Below are 14,839 nucleotides of genomic sequence, written 5' to 3' on the forward strand. Positions count from 1 at the left end.
TATTTTCTCTCCACATTCTAGAGGGAAATTAAATGAATATGGTTACTTGCTTGGAGCCTTGGAGGTAGGGGTGTTCATTATTCGGTTAAAACCGAATAACCGAACCGAACCGAATTGGTTCGGTCGGTTCGGTTCGGTTTTTTTCCGTTTCGGTTCGGTTTCGGTTTTTTTATTTGGCAATTCGGTTATTCGGTTTCGGTTATCTAAAAAAAAATTCGGTTAACCGAAATAATGATAAAAATCATTATTTTTTCAAAAAAAAAGTGTGATATGGGCACTCCAAAGGATGATCAAAACCGTCCATTTGATTGATCACAACTTAATTAGGTTGTGCTTCAAAAATCATTTCGATTGGATGATCCTAGCCCTCCGATCGAAACCAAGATTTTGCTTTTTTCCCCTCTTTATTAGAATTAATTTAAGAGAAAGTCAACTTGAAATACCAGAGAAATTATCTGATGCCCGACCGTGATGTCACGTCAAGGTGGTACGCCAGAGGTATCACCCTTGATATTTGATCCAACAGCAGCATCTTAAAAAGTGATCTGCTGTTGGATCAAATATCAAGGGTGGCACCGCTTTGACGTTACTTCACGGTCGAGCATCATATAAAAACTCGGAATACCATATGGGTTTTCAGTTTTCTAATAGGGAAATGTTATCAGCACTATGTATTTTGATGAGGGCACTCCTCACTTTATTAGAAGTATGGTATGGACAGCACTATAGGATGATCCAAACCGTCCATTAGATGGGCCACAGCCTAAATAGGTTGTGCCTCAAAAATCATTTCCATAGGTTATAACCCTCCTATCTGAATATTATAGTGTTGATCCTAACCCTTTTCAACTTGCCCCTCTCATTCATGTTGCCTTTTAGGAAAACTCTAATGTGTTGCCTTTCACCATTTACTATTGATGGTGAAAGTGATTTCCTACATAATTGTGCTCTTCTTCTATTCTCCATCACTTCTCTCCACTCTCCTTCATGTAATATGTTCCCTTTTACCATTTACTATTGATGGTGAAAGTGACTTTCTGCCTAGTTGCCTCTTCCTTTATATTTTATTATTTATCACCAGGCAACTGATTGGGCGGTTAGGATTGCTTGATTGATGCCATGGACCATCATCCCATTGGTCTAATTCTAGGGAGGTAGAAAAATGTATGCGGGAACAAACTCATTGTCACAGATGACTAAAGTGCGATGTGGACATACAAGGTGGGGTCCACAATCTAGACTTCAGCCTTCACACGGTGTTTAGCCTTCACACGGTGTTTTGCAAATTTAGTCCCACATCGGGATAGAGGAGAAAACTTGTGTGAAGCTGTGGGTATAAATACGGGCCGAGGGTTAATGAGAAAATTGCCTTAAACAAATGATTAAGGAAAACAAAGCGAACGGTGGGGCTTGCTCGCCGCGCTTATAAAATATTTTGCGAATTTAAATTCGGATATCTATTTATGAATTCGAATTCGGATTTTGCGGATTTAAATTCGGATATTTGTCTATGAATTCGGATTTGAATTTGGATAAACAGATACGTTTCAGATATCCGTTTATGAATTCGGATTTGAATCCGGATAAACGTTTCAGATATCTGTTTATGAATTCGGATTTGAATCCGGATAAACGGATACGGATATTATTCGGATTTGAATTTGGTTCGAATTAAATTCGGATTTGAATTTGGATAAACGGATGAGGATAATATCCGAATTCGGATATTATTCGAATTAAATTCGGATTTGAATTCGGATAAACGGATACGGATAATATCCGAATTCGAATAATATCTGTTGGATGCGAATTCGGTAATAAATTTTAATTATCCGTCGAAGTCGAATTCGGATACGGATACTGAATTTTGTAAACGAATTCGGATTCGGATATAGCACTATCCGATTCGAATTCGATCCGTTTACACCCCTAGTGGTAGGCCAAGATTCACTCACAAACCAGGCCGACACGGCCCATGAATTAGGGTGGTGGGAACGGCCCATGACCGACGGCCCAGTTGGGTCATGCCGGGTCATGCAAGCCTCCCTCCCCCTTTTTTAATGAAATTTTTTGATAAATCATAACTCATAAGACTAAATTGGCTCCAAGAAAATTAAATAATTAAATAGAGTCAAGAAAAAGTTTACAATTAAAATTGAGAAATATTAATACTCTTATTTTACGAAATATAAAGCATACGAAGTTATAAAATAGCCCCCAAACTACTGTTCGTAGGTATTTTGGTAAAAAACATTCAACTTACCAAAATACTTCCATAACCAGTTGTTATATTGTTGGGAGGGTATTTTGGTAAATAACCAAAGTCATGGGGCGTGCCGTGCCCAAACCTTAGGGCCAGCCCAGCCCAGACCATTGGGTCTGGGTATTTTGGTAAAACGTTGGTAGGTATTTTGGTAAAAAGCATTCAAATACTTCCATAAGTAGTTGTTAAACAGTTGTTGGGAGGGTATTTTGGTAAAAATAACCAAAGTCATGAGGGCATTGAAAAGGAGGTTTTAGTAAATTACCTTACTTTGTCTCGTTGCGCACGTGTCACGAGAGACGCTCTCGTCTTTTTCTTCCTAACGGGATTCCAGTTTTGCTACCAACCTCTAACGTTAAAAGTTAAAACAATAAAACTCTGCCATTTTACAGACTAGTCAGTACTCAAGAACAAGAAAGAAAGCTTATAAAAACCCATCTTCTCCCTCTTTCAGACCGCGCTCTCTTTCTCCCCTTCTCCTCCTTCTTCTTCTTGCATGCTCTGTTTTCTTGAATCCATCGTTGTTCAATCCCAACCGTTCGATTCAAAGAAAGAAACAAAGACGAGAGAGAGAGAGTTCGAGAAAGAGATCGAGAACCCAATGGAGAATCGAAAGCCTATGGATTTTCAGCTCCTCGAGATCAACTTGATCTCAGCCCAGAATCTCAAACCGATCACCACTAACCTACGCCGGATGCACACCTACGCCGTCGCATGGGTAGACCCCACTAAAAAGCTCCGCACACGTATCGACCATGTCGGAGGCGAATTCCCCACGTGGAACGATAAATTCATCTTCCGAGTCGGTCATCATTTTCTCTCCGGCGAGAATTCCGCCGTCTGTATTGAAATCTACGCCGTCGGTTACGTAAAGGACACTCTCATTGGCACCGTCCGTTTCCTCATCAACGGCCATATTTCCTCCGGCGGACCTTCTTTCTCCGCCGTCCAGATTCGCCGCCCCTCCGGCAGGTTTCACGGCGTTCTCAATCTCGGCGCCACCATGATATCCGGCTCCCTCCACGTGTCCTTCCCTGATAACAAGGCGATCGGATATCGCGATCTCATGGGGGGGAAAATCAAGACTCGCCGGCGCCAGCCGATTGGCAAGAACGGGGAGAATTCCGGCGAGGATTCGTCGGGGGAATATTCCGGCGGGAGGCAGGAAGATTCGGATGCGTCTTCGGCATTGAAGAATTGGAATGGGATGAGGGAGGTTTTGGGAGGGAGTCGGACTTTGAATTTGTGTGGGTTAGGGTTTCAGCGGAAGATTCATTTGAGTCCGTCGGATCAGAATCTGGATTCTTTTTCACCGTCCGATGATATAAAGAATAGCTTATGAGCGGTCGAGATCTTTGCTCCCTTCTCCCACGTCAATTCCTACATGTGCGTGCGTGGGTTGGATTCATCTGTAATTTCTCATTCTTTGGGACCTTTTTTCGTTATTTTGTGTCGTTGGCAATGAAAATTTCTTCGCCTAAAGTGATGGGGCATTTTTGTGAATTTGAGAGAGCTGTGGGGGCTTTTTTGTATTTTTACCCTATCTCGTGTATCTTCTTCCTGAAGATGATTATAGCTGTTGCTAGTGAATGTGAAGTTAAAGATTCATTTGAGATTGCATTTGTGACTTTTGTTCTCTTTTGAATTCTTTGAAGTTGCTGCCTACTAAGAGATCATGTTATGGCAAAACTATGTGTTCATTTTTATCTACAAGGACTCTAATTTGCTTCATACCCTTGACCTTCCAAATGTGTCTTACACTGAAGAAGTAGACGAGATAAGTGTTGTCTTGTATATAAAATTAGGAGAAAGTTGAATGATATGTCTTGTTACATGTCATGAAGTGAGCCATCTTGGAAAAATATCTGCCAAAACATAGATAAGATCCTGTCCATGTAGGGCAAATAGGCCTGAGAGAGAGAGAGAGAGATTTGAAGGGGCGGTGAGTGAATAGTAGTGGGTTCAACTCTTAATTGGGAAAGCAACAATTCCACAGCGGAATGTGAAAGGGCTTAGGCACCCTCGCCCTCGCCATAAAGGATAACTTTTATGGGTGAGTTCTACCCGGGTCCCAATACCCACATTAGAAGCTTCACATGCTAACTCGAAGATCTTTGAAAAAATCTAAAACTTTGAGAATAGGCGATTCAATCAAAATCCTTTCCTCAACTTTTATGGGTGAGTTCTATCCGGGTCCCAATACCCACATTAGAAGCTTCACATGCTAACTCGAAGATCTTTGAAAAAATCTAAAACTTTGAGAATAGGCGATTCAATCAAAATCCTTTCCTCACTTTATGAATCGTCTTTGTTGCTATTAGGACCCTGATGGAACTCACCCTTAAAAGCTAGCCTTCAAGGGGAGGGCACCAAAGTCCTTATAAGCCCTTCTACATTCATTCACTTTTCGGATGTGGGATCTTTATAAGCCCAAAGTCCTTATAAGCCCTTCTCAACATGCACCAACTCTGAAACCACTAGTTGGAATGGGTATAACTAAGGAGGCTACCCAAGTCCATATAAGCCCTTTCACATCCATTCATTTTTTCGATGTGGGATCTGTGTTTTCATATGGAAACCCCAAACAGATGCTGGCCCAACCAAAAATAAAACTAATTTCAGTAAATAGACAAACTATAAGCATTAAGATTTTCTAAAATTCTAATCCATCATCCAAGTATCCACTTGTGGCCTGCATTATCGTGACGATGCCGAATTAGGATCGAAGGCTTGTATGATCTCCTTGATAGGTTTTAAAATGTTGAATTTTATTTGGGTCTGAGAGAGAGAGAGAGAGAGAGGATCCCAAAAAGCTCTCACAAGCCAATTAAATAAGAAAAGACAAGGTGGGCCTATGCGATTATTAAAACATGGTTGTGCTGATATCATTTCCCAAGTTAAAGTGAATTAATACAATAGTAATCAAATCAAAGCTTAGATGTTTCATTTCACTTCATATGTAGATTTAATTGTGAATTTGAACGTCTTATACCCGTGCTTATGTGGGTAGCATTATTGAGAGAATGACTAGGTAAAAAGTGACTTTCACGATCAAATAACTTTCGGGTCCCACATGGAACATGCAAACGAAATCAAGACAGTTGATCTGGTAGAACATTATGAGGCGACACACACAATCTTGGTCCCATCCTGAACCTAAATCTCATGCATTAGATAAAGGACTACAAAATCAATGGTTTAGCTTTTCTTGATGGATCCCTGAATGAGGCTTGGTGGATTTATGGCCGATGATCATCTGATCAAGGGTTAATAACGACATTTGGCCAGAGTTGTGGTTTTTTTCCGATCAATGGATCTGTTCATGTACACGAGGGATATGTGGGGCACACTCAATGTCTTTCAGGAAGGAATATAGTAACTTTTCTTTTTACCACATGCCCATCATCAATAGGGAAAGAAAAGACTCAAAAGTAAAGAGTTCCATCAACTATCATGATGGTAATGTAAATTATTATTACGCAGGACAAGTATCGGTAGACTGTTTATAGGGTGTATTGGTTTCGTGGGCTATCACTAAGGGGGATCTAGGCCATCTAGATCGGTCTGCAAGAACGAGCCATTCAAGGACCAAATTGCTTGTGATTTTCTAATGTCAACAGACATCCTAACACTAAATTGCAAGTAAGAACCACATCCAAACCCCTACTGGAGATGAAACTCAGGTTGTAGAATATGAATGGAAGCCCAAACCTTGCAAAACCTGTCTTGACTTTAGTCATTCTTCTGAAGGATGCCCTAAGAACCAAATGCCTCCTCCCCTTCTCTCTCAGCCCATCTCGTTTCCTGTTCAATCCAGAAAGGAATGGAGGCCAATCACTAAGGATAGTGATAAAGCTGTTCAGTTAAGTTCTGATTCTCCAATTGCTCATAATAGGATCAGCTTGGATCATCCTGAAACCCCTTCTACCTATAGTGCCTTATCTAGAAATAAATTCTCAGTCATTGGCTCTGATATCCCCGAGACATCTACAAAGCAGACCAAGCCTCCGGACCTTTCTCTCTCTTTATCGTCCCCATCGTCTGAAGGTCCTTGGAATTTAGTTCAGAACAAGAAGAATAAAAAAGGAAAGTCAGATGCTTCCCTCCTTAAGCCTCCTTCTTCCTGTGTGCTGCCATCCATCTCCCTGATCCCCACTACTGGAATAAGGTCCCCATTTCGTGGGCTCATTCCGGGAGGCTGATCATGATTTGGGGTCTGCTCTTGGTGCTGGTGTTTTTGGGTCTGCTGTTAGCTCTGGTGCTGTTTGTTTTTGTGGTAGCTGTTCGAATTTTGGCAGTGTTGTGGCTGTTGTTTTCATTTTGCTGAAGCGGTTAGGTTGTTCTCCTTTGTTTGTCTTTGCCGTTTTGTTGGATGGCCTTTGGCTCCCTTTTGATTGTTTGTTTGCCCTTCTTCTGATGTGCGAGGGGCTTGCTTTTCTGTTTTCTTGTAGTATCTTTATTGATCTTTCTTAATATATCTGGTCGGGGTCTGCCTAACCCCAGCTTACCTATTTCAAAAAAAAGAACCAATTCTGGGTCACGTGAAATAGGCCCAAAAGAATTTGATGGAGCAACTGTGCTTTGCACCAAAAATTTATCGCAAATCACCGTAAATTTTTGCTCGAGATTTGGGGGAAAAAGCATATAAGTGTTGTCGTGGATCATCCTAGGCACATTAGCATGCATATTCTTGGTCGAAACATAATTTCTTATGAGGATAGATAGGACGATTCAGGTGTGATATTTCTGCTCGCTTGTAACGAAAGGTTAAAGATTGGGTTTATTTTATCCTTAAATAATATATTATTAAAAATATAGTACTTAAGGCAGTAGGTATTTTAAGATAAACTTATCCAAGTAAGATAAACAATGGCCGCGATAATTTTAAGGAAAGCTACTTCAAGTATGATGGCCAATCCTAAGAATAGCTTATCTAAGGATTTCTATCTTCATGTTGAACAAAAGAAATGCGTCAGATTATGGGTGAAACTTGTTCAAGTCAGGTCAGGTCGGGTCAAGGCCAACACTAATCTAACCTGAGGTAGCATTACCTCAACCCTAACCTGACCTAACCAAACCATCGGGCTGAGGAATGTCAACCCTAACACAACCTGCCTTTAGATCTCTCAACCCTAACCCAACCCATCTAACTCGATTCTATAAATCAAGCATGTTGATGCCGAAATCCAAACTGGAGCTTGGAGGTGCGGTTGATACATAGATCGATGATTGTATACAACTTGTGCTCAAATACAAAATTGGTAGGGAGACCCGGAGTTGTCTCTGAAAAAATCCTCTGACGCTCAAGTCAGAACACACAGCTCAACAACAAAGAATCCGAGCAAAGGCAAGAGGAGCTTACACGTGGTTCCAAGAGTTACATACCTTGCAGACCTTGCAGTTTGGGGAACTTGCTGTTCTAAAGTCTTTCCAATTGGCCAACTTTCCTAAGAAGTCGGTTTCCAAGTTTATCTTTGCTGCTAGTAGGGTTGTCGTTTGAGTCTTGGTTTCAACAATTAGGGCTTATGGAAGAGATGCAAAGTGACCCTTTTACCCCCAGTTGCCAGTTGGCGTCACGTGTCACTCGAAGTAGCATTTTTGCCCCAATAGGATCAGGTCAAGCTGAGGTTGGCTTAGGAAAAAATACAAAAGAAATACCAAAAAAAAGAAAAAGAAAAGGATATTGGGTCTAAATAAAGTCACTATAAAATAAGGGGGACAATGTCAGGTTTGAGTCTAGTCGAGTTGCCTGAGGCCTCAACCCTCACCCAACCCAGAATTAAATCGGATTTGGTTTTCCCAGCTCTAACCCTAACCCAATCCAACTCAAGGGAAGGCCAACCCAACCTAAGCCGAAATCTGGTTGGGCCCGACCCAAGTTGCACCCCTAAGTAAGAACCCTGCATCCCGCTCCCATAAGCTCATTTACTGTTTCAGCGGGGCAAGCAGGAAATGATACTAGCACAACCATATTTTAATAATTACACTAAACCTTCTTGTCTTTTATTATTTAAAGAGCTGTCAAACTTCGTTACAGCTCCCAAAAAGCTGTCACAGGCCGATTAAAAAAGAAAACACACTCCGAGTTTGTGCAATTACGAAAATATGGTTGTGCTGATATCATTCCCCGGCAAACCCGTAAATTCTACAACATTAAGGACAATTTTGTCAGCTTAGAACAAAGCACCAAAGCCTAATCATATCAATTTCCCATCTTTTAATATTTCCCGTTTACTTTTTGTTGGTTTTGAGGAGAGAGAGAGAGAGTATTTTTGTATTTTGTCTGTAATTCTCATCCGGCAAGAAAATGACAGAATTTAAGTCACAGTGAACTACTAGAAAGTGTGAAAACCCTACTTGCCAAACAGAGAAACAAGAAAAACAAATTCAGAGAGGAAAAAAAAAAGATCAGAGAGAGAGAGAGAGAGAGAATGGGAATAAAACGAGGCTGTAAGGATTGAAGAGAATGGAAGGAGAAAAAGGTAGAGGTGCGGCAGAAAAGCAAGAATTTTTAGGCATAAAGTTGAAACGCGGGATTTTGGTAGGGAAAAAGGGGGGCCCTTGTACTCCAGTGCCCACATGGAAATTGGGGGGTGCCCAGGATAATAATGAGGGTTTAAATTTACCTTCTCTCTCTGCAAGGAAGCTGGGAGCCAGCCTCTGGGAGATTCAAGAACCCCCTATTGCTAAAATGAGCCGGGGTGTCAGAGTTCGCCAAAACAAAGACAAGGGTTTGGAACTCCCAACACATTTGGATGATCCTTCTCACTGTCCCCCTGATCAGGTAAAATTAATCGATTTTTTTTTAGTTTTTGTTTAATGGGTTCTTTGTTTTTAAGAGAAAAAAGTGTTTTTTATTGTGATTTGGTAGGGTTTATCAGGGTTTTTAGTAACTAGACTTGATTTTGTTCCTATATTTTATTATGAATAAAAATTGTTGTTTTTGTTACTATGGTGGGATCCTTTCTGTTGAGGGTTTGTGTGTGTTTTTAATTGTTAGTCCTGATTTGAATATAACTTGTGGAATTGATTTACTTTGTGTTTAATGGGTTCTTTGTCTTTAAGAGAAAGCTGTTCTTTTTGTTGTGATTTGGCTTTTTAGGCTGTTCTTTTGGTAGGGTTTATCAGGGTTTTTAGTTCATACACCTAATTTTTTCCCCTTCTTTTATTTAGAATGAAATTGTTCTTTTTGTTGCTATAGTGGGATCCCTTTGTTGAAGGTTTTTGTGGGTTTTAATTGGTAGTCCTGATTTGACCATCACTTGTCCAGAGGGAAAATGCTATTATTTTTGTTCTTTTAGATTCTTCTGAAGATGGGTTTATCAGGGTTTTTACTTCCCACACATGATTTTTTTTTTCCATTTCTTTAATTAAGAATGAAATTGTTGTTTTGGTTGCTATAGTGGGATCCTTTTTGCTGAGGATTTTTGTGGCTTTTTAATTGTTAGTCCTGATTTGATCATCACTTGTCCAGAGGAAAATTGCAATTATTTTTGTTCTTTGAGATTCTTCTGAAGATGGGTTTATATGGGATTGTACTGGTTGGTTCTGATTTTTTGTTGGTTTCGTAGTTTTTTGTTGTTCTAATTTATGGGTGCATCTAGTGGTAAAAGAAACTTTATGTAGCTGAACTTATTTTCTGTGACTGGCTTCTATTTCTATCATTTGGTCTTCTGTTGATGGGATTTATATGGTGCTTGAGCCTTGATATCTTATTGATCTTGTTTTGATTTATGGGTTTATCTGGCTGGGCATTTGATCGCTTTCTTTGGAGGAAGTTGCTTTTCGGGTCCCTGTGTTAATGAATTCATCTGGTTTTGATCATGTTTTGATTTGGGGGTTTATCTGGCTTGGCATTTTTTGGCTTAGACTTTTGATCACTTTCTTTGGAGGAAGTTGCTTTTCGGGTTCCTTTGTTAATGAATTCAGCTGGTTTTAATCCTGTTTTCATTTATGGGTTTATCAAGCTGCGTATTTTTTGCTTAGGTGTTTGGTCACCTTTTTTCGGAGGAAATTGCTTTTGGGGTCCTTTTGTTAATGAATTCTTCTGGTTTTGAGTCTTGGTTTGTTGATGGCCGTTTGGTTTGTTTATTTGTTGATCTCATTTACGTTCTACAAGTTGTCTTGGTTTAAATTCCACAAAATTCTCGCTTTGTGTTTTTATCCCGTCTTCATGGATTTATCTAAAAATAGTTGGGCCTAGTTTTCATAGTTATCTTGCCGTGGCATGTTCTTTTATTTACAATTTATTTATCTTCTTATTTTTTGGTCTATTTAACTGAACAGTTTTAGTAGTTTTCATCATCATTTTTCTAGAAGATTTGAGTTCCTGCATTTTTTTATTTTGAATATTCTTCTGCTAATTTTTGTTTTTATTTTTTTTCTTCCTAATTTTACCTTTCTAATATCAATTGATGGTTTGTAAGATGATTTGTGTCTTCGTTTCTTCCAGTGGTACTTCATTGAGTCATGTTGCCTCTGCTTCTTTGGCCTCTCTTGGCAAGAAAGGTTTAATGGCATCGATCTAGGAAGAGTAAAGGTTCTTTTTTCTTTAGTGGAACTATGCAAAATGGTTAATTGTGGCCAGTCTATCCTTTATTCTATACTTTAGTAGAAATGTAAGAACTTCATCTTAGGAAATTCAGATACCATCTAAGGAAAATGACCCTATATTAGTTTGAATTTTCACCATCTACCATATGAGAAACACTCTTTTTCGGTGGGGGCTTAATTTTTTGTCCAAAACTAAAAGGATTTTTAATAAAACTATTGAATTTTTTATTTAGTTCTAGCTTGTTTGAGTTGAAATCGTGTTAATGCGAAATGAAAGAAGCTGCATATTATGTGGAGTGTCGTGTCCTACTAAATTGCTGACATCTGAAACTTGGCTTTCACAATGTAACGTTGTTGTGGCAAATCAAGAAGTTCGATTTTCTATATAAATGGATCTCTGGCTAATTTTTGTTGGAATGGGTGCTCACCATTCAATTCCATCTTTGGACTTTAAGCGATTATTTTTCTTTTGAAGCGATGGACTTTAAGCGATTATTCTAACTAGAAACTGACTTAACCTTTTTCTAAACATGTTCCTACAGCCATTTCTCATGAAGATCTGGGGTCCTTGTTGCTATTTCTAGTTTGAGCTTAAGACTATTCTTTGCGTACTGTTCGCAATCATGGCTAATTTTTTCTACATCTTTATGTGCTCGTAGATCTGATGCAGGTTCTGTTTTTTTAGTTCTTGTATCCTGCAGTATAGGAGTAGCCCATTTTTAAGTTTAGGCATCTTTGATTTGCACTTTGATGATACTGATGCACTGGGACTGGAAAGTCTGAATCTATCTGTGTTGGGTTCTCTTCTGCCTCTTATCTTTTTGTCTTTTTATCCCAGCCAGCAAGTGTCAGTAGTTTGAGGCGGCATCTGGCAGCGTCATTGATGCAACACCATAAGTTGATAGAACGTAATAGTCGAGCTCTACAACCTGTATCTCCATCTAGTTATACTAGCTCAATGGAGGTAATATTAATATAAACACATCTTTCTATCTCTTTCATTTTAGTTGAATTAGCTGCTCTGTCTTGCAAATTCTAAATGAGGCACCGTGATCCTTGGTTGTAATTCTACTTAACTGTCAGTGTCTCTTTGAACATCTTTCATAAAAGATGATATGATTTGGTTTTATAGTAATAGTAAAATGTTGAAGATGTGATTAGACTCACTCCATTTAGTAAATTGATCAAATAGTATTGTGTCGTTTTCTGCTATTTACAGATAGCAGCCTATAATCAGCCTCCCACTCCTACCGGTTCTTTGGACTTTAAGGGAAGGTTTGGAGAGTCAGGTTATAGTCTTAAAACATCTACGGAGTTACTAAAAGTATTAAACCGAATATGGAGCCTTGAAGAACAGCATGCGTCCAATATGTCATTAGTGAAATCTCTAAAGATGGAGCTACAACATGCCCGGGCTCGGATTCAGGAGCTGACACAAGAGCGAGAGGCAGACCGTCATGAGATAGATGACCTAATGAAACAAGTTGTGGAGGACAAACTAATAAGGAAAAGCAAAGAGCAAGATAAGATTAAAGCCGCAGTTCAATCTGTAAGGGATGAGCTCGAAGATGAGAGGAAATTGAGGAGACGATCAGAGAGCTTGCATCGAAAGTTAGCTAGAGAATTGTCCGACGTCAAGTCCGCATTTTCAAAGGCTCTGAAAGAACTGGAAAGAGAGAGAAAAGCACGGGTTTTGTTGGAAGACCTATGTGATGAGTTTGCGAGGGGAGTGGGGGATTACGAACAAGAGGTACGGGCACTGAACCACAAGTCCGCGAAAGATCGTGATAACAGAGATGATCGGTTAATACTCCATATATCTGAAGCATGGTTGGATGAACGAGTGCAGATGAAACTTGCAGAAGGTCAATGTGATTTGCCTGAAAAGGACACAATGGTGGATAGGTTGCGATGTGAAATTGAGACATTTCTTCGAGCCAAACGGTTGAATATCTCTAAGAATGATATCTTGTTCCCAAATGATGCCAAAAGGGATAGTTATTTGCGTCGACAATCCCTTGAGTCCGTCCACCTTAATGAGGCTGTAAGTGCACCCCAAGATGTGGGGGATGAAGACTCTATGGCCAGTGACTTACACTGCATTGAACTAAACAAAAATGTTAATGACAACGGAGAAAAAGGCGTAGAGGATTTGGAAGAGATGAAGAAATCTAATTCTGCGAAGAAAAAGCTGGGGTCCCGCGAAAGGGTAAAGAGTCGTACTTCATCTAGCTTGCAAGTTCAGTTTGAAGAACAAACAGATATGGCTAATGGAAACAAGACGAGACCTACAGAAAGGGTTCAAGGGAGCTCTATGGATGGTTTAGTTGATGGAGGAGAAGAGAAAGCAAATCAGATTGAAATAAGCATCTCTCAGAAGTTTGGAAGCTCTGAGGCACGAGAGGGCAGCCATGATAAGAAAGGTAAACGGGATATCACCAATGGATTGAATCATGCAATTGAGAACTTAATCAGAACCCAGTCATCATTTTCTGAAGGCAGTAAGATTCGCCCAGAGACTGATAACAGGGAAGATTCATATGGTCACTTGCCGTGGAGGGGTCATTCTGGTGGTAGGGACAATGCGTTGGGTGATGCTGTCGGTGTATCGAGTCCGGTACAGCAGTGGAGTTACAGACATGCGTCTCCTGATCTTGAGATATCTGAAAGTTCTTCGAAGTGGCCGCGAAGCTTGAAGGAGAATACATTGAAGGCAAAATTACTTGAAGCAAGGTTGGAAGGGCAGCATGCGCGGTTGAAAAGTTCAAAATCTTAGTAGATTGATGGGAGAGATGTTATACATGGTTATCATTCCATCAAGCAAATACTAAGTTCAGGTTAGAATTCATGCATTTCTCAACTGTGGCCCAAGGTACTTAAAGTGGAAGGTGTGGTGCTTTTCTACTTGTGGTGTTTTTTTATTTGTAATTTTGGAGTTTACTTCTGTATATGAGAAATTGTGAAATCGTAAAATGGTGACCTCTCAGACCCTTCACTTTTTTTCTCCAAATTTTTATTGCATATGGCAAATGCATCAGAAATTCATTTTGCTTCTTATCAGTTGCTCTGTCTTTTCTACAAGGTGATTTCTATTAGATCTCTTCAACTGGAGACATTCCATTCTGATTAAAACTAAAGCTAAATTTTTTCTTTCCAACTCTTATTTACTGAATCTGCATGAACACTGTTGATGTGCTCTTCAATATATGTAGATTGGCTACTAAAGGAATTTTTTTTCCAAGTGGTGCTTTGGGGGCTGTGGATGAAGAGGAATAACAGTATGTTTAGAGCCCAAAGGAAAAAAAACAAAGGCCTTGAAGCCCAAACTTTAGTGGCAAATTTGAGTTACTAACATTCCCACTACCATGTTATGATAATGCGACAAAAAAACCTTGTCTTTAATTTAACCAGCAGTCAAAATCTATTACAATACCCAAAAAGCTCTTAGCAGCCAATTAGAAAAGAAATGACAAGATGAGTTCGTCTCAGTACCAAAGCATGGTAGTGCGATTATCAGTAGCCAGAACTCATTGTGACAGGTCGCCCACACAAAAGGAAAAACCAATTAAAGAAGGGAAATGTTATCAGCACTGTCATATTTTGTTTGATGATCACACTCCTCACTTTATTAAAAAGTACGGTATGGCCTGCCACATAGGATGATCCAAACCGTCCATTAGAAGGGCCATAGCCTAAATAGCTTGTGCCCCAAAAATCATTTCCATAGGTTGATCCTAACCCTCCGATCTATGGAGGGTTAGAATCAATCTTCTAATATTCACTCCCTCTATAGATCAGGTGGTTAGGATCAACCTATGGAAATGATTTTTAGGGCACAAGCTATTTAGGTTGTGGCCCATCTGATGGACGGTTTGGATCATCCTATGGTGTGGGCCATACCGTACTTTTTTAATAAAGTGACCAGCGCGATCATCAAAATATGGTAGTGTGCTGATAACATTTCCCAAGAAGGGAATAGAAACTATAGTAAGGGCAAAGAATGCCAGATCTACAAGTGATTGC

General features: G+C 39.7%; 2 protein-coding genes across 2 annotated transcripts; both read left to right on the top strand.

Annotated features, from left to right (window-relative positions):
• Positions 1-2,864: 2,864 nt before the first annotated feature.
• Positions 2,865-3,605, top strand: LOC143892027 (uncharacterized). The gene has a single exon (XM_077396503.1). The coding sequence runs from the start codon at positions 2,865-2,867 to the stop codon at positions 3,603-3,605; it is 741 nt and encodes a 246-aa protein (XP_077252618.1).
• Positions 3,606-8,507: 4,902 nt separating this feature from the next.
• On the top strand, positions 8,508-13,873 carry LOC143847587 (uncharacterized protein At5g41620-like). Its single transcript, XM_077356514.1, has 3 exons — positions 8,508-9,047; positions 11,655-11,780; positions 12,036-13,873. Exons 1-3 carry the CDS (start codon positions 8,730-8,732, stop codon positions 13,590-13,592), a joined length of 2,001 nt encoding a protein of 666 aa, XP_077212629.1. The 5' UTR covers positions 8,508-8,729; the 3' UTR covers positions 13,593-13,873.
• Positions 13,874-14,839: the final 966 nt, after the last annotated feature.

This window comes from Tasmannia lanceolata, unplaced genomic scaffold, assembly GCF_043159265.1.
Source record: "Tasmannia lanceolata isolate RefF3 unplaced genomic scaffold, GAP_Taslan_0.1 ptg000015l, whole genome shotgun sequence".
NCBI lineage: Eukaryota > Viridiplantae > Streptophyta > Magnoliopsida > Canellales > Winteraceae > Tasmannia > Tasmannia lanceolata.

Excerpts from the sequence above, each read along its gene's own strand:
- LOC143892027 (XM_077396503.1), top strand. The coding sequence starts at position 2,865 with ATGGAGAATCGAAAGCCTATGGATTTTCAGCTCCTCGAGATCAACTTG.
- LOC143847587 (XM_077356514.1), top strand. The coding sequence starts at position 8,730 with ATGGAAGGAGAAAAAGGTAGAGGTGCGGCAGAAAAGCAAGAATTTTTA. Across the intron at positions 9,048-11,654 it reads CTCACTGTCCCCCTGATCAG|CCAGCAAGTGTCAGTAGTTT; the intron begins GTAAAATTAATC and ends TTTTTATCCCAG. Across the intron at positions 11,781-12,035 it reads GTTATACTAGCTCAATGGAG|ATAGCAGCCTATAATCAGCC; the intron begins GTAATATTAATA and ends TGCTATTTACAG.